This window comes from Berghia stephanieae, chromosome 6 (genome assembly GCF_034508935.2).
Source record: "Berghia stephanieae isolate SIO BIC M18660-M18661 chromosome 6, UCSD_Bste_1.3, whole genome shotgun sequence".
Lineage (NCBI taxonomy): Eukaryota > Metazoa > Mollusca > Gastropoda > Nudibranchia > Aeolidiidae > Berghia > Berghia stephanieae.
Genome location: NC_088365.1, coordinates 27,211,027 through 27,229,263, shown reverse-complemented (window position 1 = coordinate 27,229,263; position 18,237 = coordinate 27,211,027). Strand labels below are relative to the sequence as shown.

The following is an 18,237-nucleotide window of genomic DNA, read 5'->3' as shown; positions in this document are numbered from 1 at the left end:
ATAGTAAAAAGTTCTAGAATTACAATTAAAGCATCCAAGAATAAGGCAGACAAAGGAGGATTGGTTCAAATAGGAAACGGATGTAGATTCCAACAGCACACTATCAATGTACTTAGTTTGAGATCACCCAAAAGTCTCATCCTGACACAAGCATAGGTCCCCACCAAGAGGAATACACTCGAATGTCCACAAATCATATATAACACAAAACATAATACAGTGCATAACCGAGAGATGATTTACAAGGAAAAAAATATCTCCCAATAACTATACATTTGACTGTTTCCCTCCCAGCCAGGGCCAGGACAAAACCAAGTAATCTCATTCCACGACAGACAGAAAGCATGTTGGAAAATAGGGGACATAGGGGGATAGAAGACACAGTATGTACCTCCTGCCCACTATGGTCCAAAAGTCTCATCCAGACACCAGCACTGGATCTCACTAAGAAAATGGGATAGTGAAAAGATTCTAGAATTAAAATTAGTAAGAAAAAGTAAGACAAATGGGAAATGGTACGAATAGGGAACAGATGTAGATTCCACGAGCATATCATCAATAGTTTGAGATCACCCAAAAGTCTTGTTTTTGTTTGTTTTTAAGGGTTTCACGGCACTTACAACACATTAAGGTCACATCAGCGCCAGTAAAAAGGAAGAAAATGGGATAGTAAAAAGTTCTAGAATTAGGCAGTTTAGCGAGAGCGCGAGCCGCTGGCTGAATCGGCGATCAGCCACCCATTGAGTTTTTGTGACCGGCCGTGGAAGCGACCTGCGGGAGTGGTCGGAAACAAATGCAATTTTTGTTTCGTTTTTCGGATCGTACTACCACTTCAGATACATCTTTTTGAAGAGGAGAAGCTAAACTACGAAACAGTCTTTTTCTGAAGTCGATCGGATCACTATAACTCGAGTTATTTTCTTTTGAAATCAATGCAATTTTTAAAGCTTAAGAACATAAAAACCCGTTGGGCGACATTATTTAAACTTCGGAGACATAAAATTCAACTATTAAATATTTGAATGACACAAGATATGTAAGAATTAAACTTGACGCACGACTTGTTTAACTCTCCGCAAAAAAACACGATTTCAGACTTACCGCTCAACTGAGCCGGCATTCAGTGGCTGTGACGTCACGCTTTAGCTGACCTTTGGACCCACGGTCGCTGCTGATTAAACACCACGCTCTACCTCCTTTATTGGCTTATTATTTATATTAACTTTTTGTTTTCATAATGTTTTTTCATGTAAGAGCATTTTATTCTTTTATTTTCATTCTTATTTGTTTATTGAAGTAAAAGTACGAAAAAAAAATAATGGTTGCCATGGGAGTCGAACTTCCGCCATCTTTGTTTACGATTGAAACTAGTCTGTGTGGCCCCCATGGTAAATATTGAATAAATATCTGTACTGGAGTCCTAAAAGTGAAGAGCTGAGCCAAGACCGCCCCCCCCCCCCCCCCCCAATCCACACACACACCCTCCCATCATCACCTTTGGTTTATTTGTTTTGGATTTTTTTTTAATGGGGAAGGGGGGGGGGGGGCGGTCATGTCGTATGATGACCGTCCTTTTCTCGGTAAATTTTAACTTTCAACAGCCACTTTTGGTCCACCAGTCAGTCATTTAAAACGTTTTAACGTTCGGTTTGTTTACAGTTCTTTGAGAGTCCCATTTATTTTATTTTAAAAAAAATAATACTTAAAACGGATTTATCTACAGTTTGTTTAATTATAGTGTGTTGACTTCCTTCAAGCCCTCTTTTCATACTTAAGCAACAAGGAATTGATCCAATATATATCTTTTTCACTCCAAAATATTATTTCTTTTCATATTTTGCTTCATTTAACTTTGTTTTGATTCAGATGAATACTTTCAATTGTTTTAAAGGATGTCAAGGAGAAGATTGCTGCTATTTCTGAGTCTCAAGGTCAAACTCTCACGTACTCAGTAGTAGTTCATAAGTTATGCCTATTCATGACCACCAAAGGAAGAAAGAAGACAATAAAAGCAAAATCCAGTTTATAATGAAAGAATAGAATTCTACCTATATTTTGATTTATAATTCATGAAAATCCGTCCATTTTTGACGAAGTTACGTCTTCATAGGCAGTTGTTATTACTTGGGTTGTCATGAACTCGTCACAACTTTGCAATGGTAAAATTGGCCGTTTTGAACCCCGAAAAATATTCATTTAAAAATTCATAACTCTTGAACCAATTGAGATATCTCAAAAGTTTAAAAAGCATTGGAATAAGCACAGCAAGCTGCTTCTGTTAATACCAATTTAAAGAAGTTCTTTATAATTTGAAATTTTCACTAAACTGCCTACTAGAATTACAATTAAAGCATCCAAGAATAAGGCAGACAAAGGGGAATTGGTTCAAATAGGAAACGGATGTATATTCCAACAGCACACTATCAATGTACTTAGTTTGAGATCACCCAAAAGTCTCATCCTGACACAAGCATAGGTCCCCACCAAGAGGAATACACTCGAATGTCCACAAATCATATATAACACAAAACATAATACAGTGCATAACCGAGAGATGATTTACAAGGAAAAAAATATCTCCCAATAACTATACATTTGACTGTTTCCCTCCCAGCCAGGGCCAGGACAAAACCAAGTAATCTCATTCCACGACAGACAGAAAGCATGTTGGAAAATAGGGGACATAGGGGGATAGAAGACACAGTATGTACCTCCTGCCCACTATGGTCCAAAAGTCTCATCCAGACACCAGCACTGGATCTCACTAAGAGGAATAAACTCAAATGGTTACAAGATATGTTCAGAATAAAAGTATAACAACCAGCATTAAAGAGAGAGATGATTTACGAGCAAAAAAAAAAAAAAATAGGCCATTATCTCCTAAAACTATAACTATATATTTGACTGCTTCCCTCCCAGCCAAGAATTCCAGTCTTGGCAGGACAAAACCAAGTCATCTAATTCCAAGACAAAGACAGAAAGCATGTTGGAAAATAGATATAGGGAGATAGAAGACACAGTAAGTGACCTCCCCACCCACTGTGGGAGAGACAGAGAGAGAATGAATCATCTCTCCATCGGTTTTAAAACGATAACAAACAAAAAAAGTCCATCATGGTCAACTTCATTAAGTACTATTATTATTTGTTGCTGATTTATTGTTTAAAAAATAGTTACAGATGGCGATCAGTGGAGATACTTTACAATAAAACAATTTGGGAAAAAAAAATTATTAAAAAAAAAAATACAGTAGTTAATAACTTTTAACAAATAAACAATGAAGCATAATCATAACCACCATCCAATCCAAAGTCAAGTAAGTTTTGACATCCTCTTTACAAAATACAGCGGATGGCAATATAAATATAATGATCAAATTGACATAACGACAGAATCAACATTTTTATTATTTGTTCAAGGGGATGAAATAATATAGTAAATGGAAATGGTGTGAGTGTGATGTGCATCGTCATCAATTCTGTAGTCAATTTCAGCTGCTTCATCAAACAACTTATGTATAGAATCTTTAAAAAATGAAAGCTTATTTCAGTCCCGACCTACCGACTGGAGACAGAGGATAAGAGAAAAAAATAAAGAAAGAACTCAAAATGCTCACAACTTTCATTCATCAATATTTACAATCAATAAAACATGCGCACTGAAGGATAAACTATAAAGACGAATTTAAGGCACCAGGGAAAGAAATAAGATGCCAGATAGCTTTTTGTTTAAAAAAAAAAAAAAAACAAACAAAACAAAAAAGATCAGTCAAAATTTTGGTGGGAAGGAAATTTTTTTTAAAAATTACACATAAAATAATAATCAAAATAAGATGGTCCCTCCATATTTGGAAACGACATTTTTCAACGTCCTGATGGATAAGACTAAAATAAAACATAAAAATGGTTAAATTCAACGGACGTCCAGTGTCCAATACCCCGAGCTGCCAATCCACAATAATGTTAGGAAAACAAGATGAGACTTTGCTTTAATAATGAGGATTTTTTTCTTTTCTTTCCAAAGCCAAAAAAAAAAGACTTTCATTTGACAGACCTTCAAGTAAGATATGGGAGCATCAGTCAATGAAATCATTCTATAATCAATCTGAATCATTATAATAATTAAAAATTGCAAGTCTTTTCATGAAATCCATTAGCAATACAGTGTAATCTCTGTCCGAAAAAATTGTAATATCACCTAACAGGCCGTCCTGTCATAAATGTTAAATGTTGCTGTTGGCCAGGGGCCCCTTGTTAAGTGCTTTGAGCACGTTTAGTGGATATTGCGCTATATAAAAGCTCTATATTAATCCTGAAAAAGTCGACACCACAGGACCAGAAAGATTGGTCGACTTCATCAACCTTCATTGGAACCCACTCAGATAAATAACAGAACATTTGGAACCAACAAGACGTGTTGACTTTAAGTGTGTTGCCTTGAAGTGGATTCCACTGTATATCATTGAGCTTTTTTTCATATAGCGCAATATCCACTAAACGTGCTCAAAGCGCTTTACAAGGGGTCCCTGGCCAACAGCAACATTTAACATGTAGAAAGGGATATGACACCTGTTAGGCGATATTAAAATTTTTTCGGACAGAGACAACGCTGTTAACAGCCAGTTAATCATTTTACACCAGAGTAAGGTGAGAGAATGTGTGTCCTTCTCCAAGGACTCAACTATGCGCTGAGCGAGGCACGAACCCAGGACCTTCCATCCGAAAGCGAGTGTCAAACTACAAGACTACATAGCCTTACACTGTATATCAATGGTGTAACTGGAGATAAAAAATGAATTCTGTTTTGAGCTAATACTGTTCAGAGTTCCTTTATGGTAACCCCAATTTTATTTGGTATGCCTAGATGGAGTATAAAAGAGGATGTGCTAAAAGGTCGTTTTGTTATGTAAGCCAAAAGAAAAGAAAAATTCTCCAATTATAAGTTATTTTGGAAAAACCACGGAAAATGATAAATAACCTAAAAACAGGATCTTGCATAAATATTATAATAGTTGTTATAACTTTTTAAAAAGTCTAAAATGTGAAGGCAAAATTGATACCCTGTCCACGCTTGTTTGAACCTTTGAGAAACTATATCTGCTATTCTATTGTGAGGCTGCATGGTCTTGTGGTATGACACTTCGCTTTCGGAAGGACCTGGGTTCGAGCCTCACTCACCGCATTATTGAGTCCTTGGAAAAGACTTTTTACTCACATTCTAACACCATACTCAGGTGTAAAATGAGTGTCTGGCTGTTAACAGCGTTGTATCTGTCGGAAAAAAAAATAGTAATATCGCCTAACAGGCATCATGTCTCGTTCTACATGTTAAGTGTTGCTGTTGGCTAGGAACCCTTTTGTAAAGGGTTTTCAGCATGTTTAGTGGATATTGCGCTATATAAAAGCTCAAGCTCAAGTTTATTGAAGGTAGATCGTCATTTATTTTTTTTGGTTTATTTTGGTTTGAAACTGAGAAAAATGGAAGTTATTTCCATAGTTTTACCAAATAACTTATTATTGGAGGACTTTTGTGGCGAATATCACAAAAACAACCTTTTGGCAAGTCTAAAATAGCACATAATATTATGAACAACATATGAAGGATATTGCATTGAATCATGAATGATGTTTTTTCGTTTTTGTTTCTCTCCTGTAAAACCAGTTACACAGGAAGAGAATGACGTCGCTCTGACGTTCATATATTAGTCATTTTAACCATGTAAACATCACTTAATTAACCAGTTAACTGCCGTACTATGAAAGACACGTATTTTAAAATTTGGCCAAAAAAAAAACTGGCCCTTCAAATATCGACCTATTTAAATGAACCTCATTTGCTAAGTCTTCCTTCGTCCCAGGTTTGAGAGGTATAACCAAGATAGTCATTTAAATCGATCCATATTTAAAGGACACGTTTTCTGGCCAAATTCTAAAATATATGGTTTACTAGATGTCATGGTCTAAGAGAGATAATTATAATATTATCTCATCCCCTAATGTAATTTAGAGTTGTCCTTGACCTTTGGTTGCGTGCCAAACGCACCTACCTTGGGTTGAGTGAATTTTAGTTCAGTACCCATTTGATTCGGGTGCGTGGAAATGGAGATGATGGTCGACCAGTTGATGTAGTTTGAAAATACAACGTTGTGTTTAAGTGTTTGTAAGTATGTCATAGTAAGTATCGGTCACAATAAACATTTAATTGTCTTAAAAGTTTAGTTTTTCCTTTTGTTTAATATAATATCATGTCCTTCTTATCTACTGTATATTATTTGGGGTGCAATCATACGGAAATTGTACCATCAAGCTGTCTTTCTATTTCTCTTCTTCTCTCCATCTTGACTCGTGTTTCAACATAGTGCGTTTTGAGCCTTTTAACTGTGGGTCCTTCTATAATTATGTTACGGGCCGCATTTGTCTGCTGTCTTAAGATTAAGTGGTTTCCTCGAACCCCTCTACAAAACAACCCGTAACACCAGAGTATGGCAATTGACTGGTTAATCATTGAGGTATGAATTTGAGGAGAAACTGAATGTTGAAACCATGTCAGTCAGGAATCATATTTAGACCCTGGAAAAATGGGATAATTTCAAGGATAAGGAAATGAAATTTGGCAGCTCTAAGTATCCAAAAAGGCTTGCATATTCCCCCACCCCTCTTTACAATCCACCCACCCATCCCCGTCACCAAGCAATACAATCATGAATAAGTACATATCCCCCCACCCCTCTCTACAATCCATCTCCTTCACCAATCACTGAGACCCCCACCACCTTTCACAAAGTAATACGACCATGACTAAGTACATATCCCCCATCCCTCTCATCCATCCCCTTCACCAAGCACAGACCATGAATAAGTACATATTCCCCCACCCCTCTACAATCAACCCCCCCCCCCCCCTTTTTACCAAGCAATACAACCATGAGTAAGGACATAACTCCACCTCACCCCTCCCCCATTCACCAAGACTAAGTGAATATTTTCCCCAATGCCACATGACTGGGTTATATATCAGACACTGTACATGGAGCGAGTGTTTTTCCTACAGGCCTCCAGGACAGAATCCACTGACACGTTCTTGATCTGTGCAATCCTTTCAGCTGTGAACAGGGCAAGGCCAGGGTGGGAGAATTTCATCTCGTTCTGTGGATATTGAAAACAAAAACATCTTAAACACCATGAACCCGTGACCTCAAGAAGTCGGGGAGAGAAGACTCTAATAAGACTTGGGTTAGAAGCGACCTTTTTTGTGGGTCGTGGATAGCTCATACAGTAGAGTCACGATCTCCCCGGCCAGGCTGAGTTGTCGTACCAGTAAGATCGCGGGTTCAAGCCCCATCACCGCCACAAAATTTTAATTGTCTGTTGTCTTCTGACAATTTCCTACTCATTTCATTTCTTTTTGTTATAAATATCATGACAAATATCACATCATAACCAGCTTTATATCAACAAGTCTCGTAAAGTAGTAATCCTTCAGAGCCATTGGGCCCATGGAGCCGGAGTTTATCCCGGTCTCTATAGCGTGAAATGGACAATAGCAATTGCATGCTATCCTTTGGATAGGAAAGGAAACTAGTCTATCGCAAAGTACTTTCCACCAGACCTACCATGGGTGAAAGTTAACTGACATCAATTTGCCTGAAAGATAGGCCGGTGAAGCCAGTTTGCCAGAAAAAGATGATAATTTAATTTTTTGCAATCTGTGACTCACCGGTTGAGTGCCAACCTTCCCAGAGTGAGAAGTGTATTTAATTCTATGATCCTAAAAGTGGTTTGTTTTATTTTTACAAAAAAAACAACCCCAAAGCAAAATAAATTGTCTTCGTCATTTAAACACTCATTCGTAGCAATCTCTAGTGATTACAGCATTACCTGGTTTATGGAGACACTAAGATATGTCATCACTTTAAATTTGTATAGTAAAAAACTCAGGAATTGCAATACCAAGGGCTATTACGATTCGAAACACCCCAAAGAAGTGATCAAGAGACCCCAACCATGATACTTGTTTTGATGCTAGTGTTGGTATAGGTTGTTGTAGCGATGATGCTCTAGTGGTCTTTGTGATAATGATGATGATGTGGTGGTGGTGGTTGTGGCGGTGTCAATACTGTGATGCCAGTTGTATCAGTGGTGACTACTACTACTACAACTACTATTTTTGGTTCAAATATGGGAAATACCAACCTATGTATTATACCTACAGCGTTCTTACAACTCCTCCTTTAATAATAATCATTTTAAAATGAGACTCATACAAAATATTAAAGAAAAAAAATATTATAAATTTAAACAATCAAAATAAGGTATTCTCAGTTGTATTATAAAGGGAAATAACCCATTTATGTTTATTGGCAATACAGTCCTTGATTGAAGGCTTCGTTGTCAAAGATGTTGGTTCTATTTTATTTTCACTTGTCAAGTTCTATTTAACATGAAGTAGATCTGAGACCATTTGAAGTATAAAATATATATTATATATATATATATATATAATAATTATATTCATAATTCAATGCAAATACTCAAAAATGGTGTGAATGGTTTTAGTGAAAACCAGCGTTTAATAACCAACTGAAAAGATAAATATAGTACAAAATGCGACACATCAGCTGATGTGTCCAATGTAAACAGATCAAATGTATGACAGAAAAGTGACATATGTGTCCAATTGTCACCTTTGAAAGAAAATTAAATAGTTTACACAGGACCGGTCCTAGTATTGAAAGTTAACGTTCTGGTGGTACAATAACGATAAAGCCAGCAAAAGAGTCAAAATGCCGGCAGGCGATTATTACATTTACTTTAAAAAAACAGAATTTCCGGCAATATGCTGGCGAACTTTCACACATGAGACCTACCCACCAGTTACCCATTCACTGCTGGGTGGACAGAAAAAAAATCTCGACTGCACCCAGGATTGATCTCGGTCCCTTTGCGTTTGAAGCGAATGATTTACCAACTGAGCTATCAGGACTTCCACATGTCTCGTACCCGACCATTAAGTTTGACCAAGAGGTTTTCGTCTTTAATCAAAACAACCAATAAGAAAAAATCAAAGTGACAGTATGCCATCTATCTGGGTTTTTAAGTAATGTATTTATGTTTTGTTTTTTGTTGTTGGCTAAAGAAGGGTTTTGAGCCTGAAATGTGCTATGTTTGGTATTCTGTTATTTTTTTGAGCTGTTATATTCATTTTTGTTTATTACTTTTTAATAAGATAAATCAAAATTTTACAAAGAAATATATGCTTGTTCGTTTTTAAGGGTTTGGTAGTGTAAATATTGTTCGTAAGAAATGTTTGTTGTGAGCCATGTAATGTAATAATTAATTTATCCAACACACAAAATCTTGAAAAAAAAAAGATTTTTCTCAAAATTTATAAAATTAATCTTAAAAAGAAAAAAATTATTTTTGCATCGTAACGAATGTGAAGATTTTCCTACAGTTGGTAAGGAAAGGGTTAACTCATTCAACCCTAAGACTGACTATATTCGTAGCTTACCCGGGTTAGTTTTACCCTATGCCTATATACGAGGGCTCTTTCAGAAATAACCGAAAAATGCCCATTGCTCAGCAACCAGTGGAGATTTTTTAATTCTGTAAACGACATGATAGTCCTTATTTCCTTACGGATATTCCCAGAAATTATGAAGTGCATCATTTTGCACAATGAATTTCTAGACGATTTTAAAGATGGCGGCCCACCTTGAAACTTGGTCAAAGGAGGAAATCAGAGCTGTCATACATTTTTTGAACGCCAAAAGTCTGAATCCTACCGAAATTCATAAAGAACTTCAGAGTGTATATGGTGAGCATGTTATAAGCCGTACACAAGTCTATCTCTGGTGTAATTTCTTTGAAGCCGGCCATTCCGACTTGACAGACAGGGAAGGGAGAGGGCGTTCGATAACTGCGACGTCAGAAGACAATGTGAAGCGAGTTGATGAGCTTATTCGTCAAGACAGGAGGTTGAAACTTCATGAAATCGCAAGCAGTCTTGAAATTTCGGAAACTTCTGCCCATAGAATTGTATTTGATGAACTTGGCTACAGAAAAGTCAGCACAAGATGGGTTCCTAAGCAATTGACAGACAATCATAAAGAACAAAGATTGGACATCTGCAGGGAACTTTTGAGAAGAAGCAAGAGCTCACGCAGGGTTCACGGGCATACTGCCAACGCCGGCGGAGACTTTTTATGGGTACGATGTGACTTTTCTTGACAGCATAGTCACCGTGATGAGACTTGGTTGCACCATTGCACCCCAGAAACAAAGCAAGATTCGATGACATGGAAACATCCATCCTCACCTGTCGCGAAGAAATTCAAAGTCATGCGGTCAGCAAAGAAAATAATGGGAACTGTTTTCTGGGACAGTCGTGGTGTTATTCTGTTCAAAACCTTACAACCTGGAGAAACAGTCAATGCTGCAAGGTACTGCCAAACTCTTGACAAGCTTAGGGAGGCCATTCGCAGAAAGCGCCCAGGGCAGTTGACCAACGGGGTCATTTTGCAACACGACAACGATACACCCCACACAGCATGAGTGACGCAAGGTTGGCTAGAGAAATATGGATGGGAGATTTTGCCACACCCATCACACAGTCCAGACCTCGCACCATCTAATTATCACCTCTTAGGGCCACTGAAACGTGAGCTGGCAGGAAAGCGCTTTTATGTCGATGAAGAGCTTGTTGACGTTGTGCGGAAATGGCTACAAAACCTTGACGGAAATTTCTTCCGAGAGGGTATCTATTCCATGGTGCGGCGTTGGCAGAAGTGTGTCGACAGACTTGGCTGTTACGTAGAGAAATGAAGGACGAGTCAAGGTACGAACACGTGCAAGAATTTTGTTGATAGCATAAAAAACGCGGATTTTACATGCATTTTTCGGTTAATTATGAAAGAGCCCTCGTATTACATTTTTCTGAGACAAATTATAGGCTTAGTATCAAAGTTAATGATTTTAGTTTTTACATATTAATGGTAGTTGAATTAAACTATCTATGTACATGCTCATTTTTAAATACATTTTTGTCAATTTTGAAAAGTAGAAAAAATCTCTGGAATTGACTGATATAAATAAGATTAGAAATATCCACTTACACTGTTCACCCCGACGGGGACAAAGTACGGGGCATCCGTTTCCAACAGGAGTCGATCCAATGGAACGAGAGCAGCTGCTTCAGTGGCATCTCTAGCCGAGGCGTAGGTGATCAAGGGAGTGAATCCAACAAATAGATTGGGGAAGTAATCCATCCACTGCTGGCAGATGCGGATGTGACGCGTGAAGCAATGGAGGTGGATCTTGTAGTCAACGGGAATATACTGCAAGAATAGAATAAAGATAAATATGTGTGCGGTAATCATGAATCAAACACTTTTGTCAAATGGTATCACCCTTAAATCATAGAAAAGGATACACATCCATCCAGCTTTTATAAAGCGCAACATCCACTAAACGCGCTCAAAGCGCTTTACAAGGGGTCCCTGGTCAACAACAACACTTAACATGTAGGATGTGAAATGACGTCTGTTAGGCGATATTACAATTTTTTTCGGACAGAGACAACGCTGTAAACGGCCAAGTACTCATTTTACACCTGAGTACGGTAAGAGAATGTGAGTAAAGACCCTTTTAAACTTTTACAAGGACTCAACTATGCGCCAAGCGAGGCTCAAACCCAGACCCTTCCGATCCTAAAGCGAGTGTCATACCACAAGACCACATAGCCGCACACAAACAATCCTTTCAACCAATACTTTCATCTTCAAAAAAAAAAAAAAAAGAAAAGATAAACCTCACCAATAAAGAGCAAGATCAGCTGTAAGATTTCCAAAAAGCTGATCTTCAGAATGCCCCCTCCTGCAGAACGTCTTGTCCTACATGTTAAATGTTACTGTTGACTCTGTATTTGTTTATAAAGGATATTATGGCACTTGACATTTTAAAATCATTTCAGCGCGAGTAATAAAAAGGAAGAATATGGGATAGTCAAAAATTCTTGATTCACAATTGAAAAAGCACACAAGATTAAAGTAAGACAAAGGAGACTGGTTCAAATAGGGAACAGATGTAGATAACAAGAGGAAGCTATCAGTGTTCTTAGTTTCAAAAATAAAACATTACATCCTTCTGCTACGGTATCTTTAGATACCATTGCTTCGGCATTCCATGAAGGAAAATAGATAATCCATCAAACAAGATGTCTGATGTCAACAGGAATCACCCATGTTGTCCAAATGAGCAAACTGGGGGGTTAATAATCTTGCCCAAAGAAAAGGGGGCTCAAACACAGGACCTTCCAGATCACAGTGCAATGCCTAACCCACTCCGTCAGATCAACCCCCCCCCCCCCCCCTCCCTTAGTTTGAGATCACCTAAAAGTCTCATCCAGACATAAGCACAGGATCTCACAAAGAGGAATAGACTCAAATGCTTACAAATCATTATACAGTGCACAATAGAGAGTCGGTTACAGGGAAAATTATATCATCTCCGAAGACCATACACTTGGCTGATTTTCTCTCACTAGGACAAAACCAGCGTGGCTAAGCGGTACAGTCTTTGCTTTGTACCCAAAAGGTACCAAGTTCGAATATCCGCCTCGTTGTGTGGCCTTGAGCAAGTCACCACGCCCTAGCTCACTGCGGCTGACGCCTGGGTTATTTCAGTCTTCCCTTGGAATAGACCCTAAAGACAAATATTCCATTGGGAATGAATAAAGGGAATTTAATTTTTAATTTTAAAGTATTTCGCTCCCCCTTACCTTCTTCATGATTTCTAAGCAATCACTATCAGCATCCCGGCAATGAATGACTAGAGGGAGATTTAACTCCAGGGCCAACTTGAGTTGCTGAATAAATACTTCTTTCTGGACATCTGCATGATTGATGAACCTTGAGGCAGGAGGGGGGGGGGGGGAGGAAGGGAGAAAAATCATTCATATTATTAATATTTTTGAGTACGCATTTTCACATTTCTATGTGATGGCTCTGGGTATGATTGTATGCGCTGTATGAGTATGGGTGTATACTCATGGGCGGGGGGAGGGAGTAAGTGTGTGTCTGTGTGTGTTTGAGTGTGTTTTGTTTTTTTTCTAGAGTGGAATTGGAATTTCTTCCTCCTAAGCGACCATCCCTTGTCAGAAATTCAAAATGAAAAGACTACAGAGTGGAAATAAATTTTGTTGGTTTTTTTTTAAATTTCAACTCCATGGTGAGAAATTCCTAGACATCAAACCCCAATTTCTTAAGACCAACCCGATGTATGTGAGGTGATGTGGTCTAGTGGTACGACCTTCAGATAAGAATGTCCTGGGTTCGAGTCCTGCTCTGAGCAGCACATAGTCTCACAAACCCTCAACCTACTCAGGTGTAAATTGAGTACCTGGTCATTAGCAGTTATCTCTGTCATTTAAAAAATTGTAATTCCCCCTAAAAAGCGTTATGTCTCGTCCCACGCGTTAAGTGTTGCTGTTGGCTAGGGACACCTTGTAAAGCACTTTTAGTGGATATTGCACTATATAAAAGCTCAAGAAGGCCAATAAAGAACAGGAAGACAAGGGGAATACGTGGCTGGATAACATCAAGGAATGCACAGGACTGACGCTGTATGAGCTGACAGAGAAAGCCAATGACCGAGATGTGTGGCATGCACCGTTTTGTGAAGGTTGCATCCCGCCTGTTACATCTCCCCGACCACCATCCAGTCATGGGATTACCGAATTAAGACATTAAGGAGCAGGCACCAGTGTGAGATAAAGATCTGATCAAGTGTGTATGAAAGGTGCCAGACAAAGCAAGAAAGAAAAATACAAGAAAAAAACATATCCCAAAAAATCAGTCTACCTCGACTGGGGATCGAACCTTAGACCTTCTGATTATCGTAATCAGAAGGTCTGAGGTTCGATCCCGCTCCCCAGTCAAGGTCGATTGTTTTTTTGGGATGTTTTTTTTTTCTATTGATCTTTCTTGCTTTGTCTGGCACCTTTCATAAACACTTGATCAGATCTTTAGTCATGGGAATGAGTGAGTGAGTGAAAAGTTTTCTGTTTTCCTTTTTTTCTTTTTTTTTTAAAAACAAATACAAGAAGAAAGAATCCTACGACACAAAACACATACAAATCAGGACTTACGATTTGGAGTAGTCGAGACCTATTTCACCCAGGGCTACCACTTTAGGGTGACTCGTCAAGAACCGCTTCATTCTCAACAAGTGGTGGGTCCTGAATTCCGTGGCAGACTTTGGGTGGACCCCTATGGCCACCCACACGTTGTCCTCTTTCACCAGCAGTTGGAGAATACCATGTGCTTGAGCTGGAAAAACAAAGGTAAAAAAAATAAATAAAAATAAAGTAAAAAGTAAGAAAAAGTAAATTCGAGTTACAATATGGTAAGTAGTCCTTCGGAGCCATTAGGCACATGGAGCCGGAGTTTATCCCGGTTTCTATAGTGTGAAACGGACAATAGCAATCGTTTGCTATCCTTTGGTTAGGATGCTAGTCTATCGCAAAGCACTTTCCATCAAATCTTTACAGACTCAGCTACCCATTCACTGCTGGGTGGACGGGGGGGTTAGAATAAAAATTTAGACTGCACCCGGGATCAATCACAGTCACAGTCCCTTTGCGTGTGAAGCGAGTGCTATACCAACTGAGCTATCGGGACCCCCAAATTACAACATGGGTTGTAATAAAACAATTCATGTCAAAGGCCATGATGAATCTATGGCAACTTTTTTTTGTTTTTTTGTTAAGTAAAATTTGGCAGTCCTGAAACTGATAGCTCGGTAGGTAGAGCACTTGCTTTGCTTCACATGCAAAAGGGACTGAGATCGATCCCAGGTGAAGTCCAGAATTTTTGTCACTGGGTCTACTAGATATATTGGAAAGTAATGTGTCAGGATGTCCCCTCTATACCAGCAATTCGGATTGACAACGAGGAGCTAGAAGTCACTGATCACTTCACATACCTGGGCACAACCATCACCAGCAACCTCTCACTTGATGCAGAATTAAACAAGCGCATTGCCAAAGCTGCCGCTGTCATGGCTCCAACTGAGCAAGAGAGTGTGGATCAACAACCAACTCTCTCTCATAGTCTACCAGGCATGTGTACTCAGTAGCCTACTGTATGGCAGTGAATCCTGGACAACATATGCCAGATAGGAGAACTGCCTGGAAAACTTCCACATTCGCTGTCTACGATGAATTCTCTGCATCAGGTGGTAGGACAGACTCACTAACAATGCAGTGCTAGAAAGAGTGAACTCCCTCAGTATGCATCTCATGCTCTGCCAGCGACGTTTGCCATGGCTTGGTCACGTACACAGGATGGACGATGGATGCATACCCAAAGACATCATGTACAGTGAACTAGCTTCTGTACAGCGACCAACTGGTCGTCCAGCTCTGCGCTTCTATGTTGTCTGCAAACAAGACATGAAACCGACAGGCATCAACTCAAACACATGGGAATCGCTTGCTGATGACCGCAGCGGCTGGAGATATGCGGTGATGGAGGGAGTAAAGAGAGGTGAGGAGAGGAGGAAGAGAAGTTTGAGGAGAGGAGAGAAAGGAGGAAAGAGAGGCAGCAGATCCAAACACACAGTCAAACTACGTGTGCAACAACTGCGGTAGAGACTGCCATGCAAGGATTGGTCTGCTGAGTCACACCCGTAGCTGCTCTCAACAAGACTGACGAGACAAAAGCCATACAGGGCGCATACCATCGTCTCTGAGACAGAAGGATGCCTACTACTACTTTGCAATAGACTAGTGTCCTCTCCAAAGGGTAGCAAATAATTGCAATTGTCCACTTCACACTATAGAAACAGGGATAAACTCCGGCTCCTCAGTAGATTAACTTAGCACTGATGACGTCAAACATGTTGTTTTACGGACGAAAAACATTTCTCATAAAATTTACAAAAATGAGATTATGGTAGTAATCAAAGGAACAATAAGAAGAAGAAGAAGAAGAAGAAGAAGAAGAAGAAGAAGAAGAAGAAGAAGAAGAAGAAGAAGAAGAAGAAGAAGAAGAAGAAGAAGAAGAAGAAGAAGAAGAAGAAGAAGAGAAATTTGGTTAAAATGATAAATAAACAACTATCTCAATTTTAGTTAGAATAGGAAAGATATAAATAATGACGTACTGTGATCGCTGAATACTTTTGGATTGCAGAAGACGGCAATGCACCCTGCATAATTGACAGGGAACGAATTCGAGTGCATGTCCGTGTATTGTTTGAACGGGATGGTGGCCGTATTGGACCGGTAGTACAGGAAGTCGAGATGACAATGGGTGTCGATGAACTGGTGATTGTAAGTCTTGCTGCGCTCCATCATTAATTCCTTCCAATCGCTGTAATCCTCCCAGCGCTCTCGAATCACCCCTTGAGTTCTGACCAAGCGATAATCCCTGATCAGTGGAGAACGTTCATTTGACCCGTAGCCGATGACAGAATCTGATCGACGTCTATGCTGAGGATTACTGCTAAAATCTAAAGGGGGGGGGGGGGGAGAAACAATGAATAAGACAGATGGGACCTAATTTCAGCCATGATTTTTTGATAACTGGGTTAACTTTCTCTGTATTGTTAGACGTGCGGTTATGTGGTCCAGCGGTATGACACTCGCCTTCAGATCAAAAGGTCCAGGGTTCAAGTCTCGCTCTGAGCAGCGCATAGTTGAGACCTTGGAAAAGGCTCTTTACTCACATGCTCTCACCGTAGTCAGTGTCACTGTCCAAAAAAAATTGTAATTTCGCCTCACAGGTGTCATATCTCGTCCTACATGTTGCTGTTGGCTAGGGACCTCTTGTAAAGCACTTTGAGCATGTACAGTCAAAATTGCACAACAAAAATGCTCAAGTTTTTTTGGGGTTTTTTTATCAAAACAGTCAAAATTGCGCTACATAAATGCTCAAGTTTTATTTATTTTTTTTTTTTATCAAAACAAGTTTTTAAAAATCAGTATTGGTGGATAAGCGGTAATGTGTCTTATTTTGTATCAAAGTTGCAGGATGTTGAGTATTTTCACTGAGCAGATGGGTGACTATAAAACTGACAGTGTCCTTGGAAAGACATTACAGAAACATTTCTCCACTCGACTCAATAGTGGACGGGTACAGTACTTGACTATGGATGTCTTTTTCCAGCCATCTACAATGGCAGTTTCAGCCAAAGTAGGAAACCTTGACATTTAAAAATGAAACGCAACAGTCCTGGTATAGGCAGTGGTGGAAATTCTAGAAGCGTTGTACAGAAATGTGGTTATGCAATGACTTGCTAGGGGGAAAACAAATAATATGTGTCAGTGCATGGCATACTCAAATGGAGGGTGAAGATTTTGGATTTGCATTTTCTGAAAGGATATGCTTCCCAGAGCATTTTAATGTTTATTTGAAGTAAATCGGGTGATTTTTCATGAAGTTATGGTCAGATGTATGGGAAAGGTATCCAGCAAGTTAACTCAAATTTCATAATTTGTCAACTCGACTAGTTGAAAAAATATTTAGAAGTGAAATTAAGATTTGATATTTCCCTGAAGATGTACAAAAAGGGTTGATTTAATCATTTATGACAAGAACTCATTTTGGATAAAAAATTTACCTTCTAACTAAACTTGGCAATATCTCAGTTCAAACCTTTTCACCATCCGACTGATTATGTCATTCACTGTAACTGTAACATTTTGTTTGTTTGTTTTTAAGGGTTTTACAGCACTTGAAACACATTAAGGTCATATTAGCACCAGTAAAAAGGAAGAAAATGGGATAGTAAAAAGTTCTAGAATTACAATTAAAGCACCAAAGAAAAGGTAAGACAAAGGGGAATTAGTTCAAATAGGAAACAGATGTAGATTCCAAGAGCACACTATCAAAGTACTTAGTTTGAGATCCCCTAAAAGTCTCACCCAGACACCAGCACAAGATCCCACTAAGAGGAATACAATTAAATGTTTACAAATCATATGTTAAAATTTTTTTAAACAACAATAAATAATAGAGAAATGATTTACAAGGAAAAAAATATCATCTCCCAAAACTATAACTATACATTTGACCGTTTCCCTCCCAGCCAAGGACAAAACTAAGTAATCTCATTCCAAGACAAAGACAGAAATCAATTTGGAAAACAGATATGGGAAGGATAGAAGACACGGTACGTGCCTCCCTGCCCACTATGGGAGGGGTCTAAGATAGTTAAGCCATTGACATACCTTGGGAAG

General features: G+C 38.9%; 1 protein-coding gene across 2 annotated transcripts in view; it reads right to left on the bottom strand.

Moving 5' to 3' along the window:
• Positions 1 to 5,437: 5,437 nt before the first annotated feature.
• LOC144974777 (uncharacterized) overlaps positions 5,438 to 18,237 on the bottom strand; it is a 26,009-nt gene continuing 13,209 nt past the window's right edge. For both annotated transcript variants that reach the window (XM_078918025.1, XM_078918024.1), the window contains exons 3-8: positions 18,229 to 18,237; positions 16,161 to 16,508; positions 14,146 to 14,326; positions 12,778 to 12,907; positions 11,114 to 11,335; positions 5,438 to 7,145 (exon numbers count right to left, since the gene is read on the bottom strand). The exon at positions 18,229 to 18,237 is cut by the window's right edge and continues 843 nt beyond it. In XM_078918025.1, coding sequence (XP_078774151.1) covers positions 7,014 to 7,145; positions 11,114 to 11,335; positions 12,778 to 12,907; positions 14,146 to 14,326; positions 16,161 to 16,508; positions 18,229 to 18,237 — 1,022 coding nt within the window. In that variant the 3' untranslated portion in view covers positions 5,438 to 7,013. The remainder of the gene's footprint in view (positions 7,146 to 11,113; positions 11,336 to 12,777; positions 12,908 to 14,145; positions 14,327 to 16,160; positions 16,509 to 18,228) is intronic.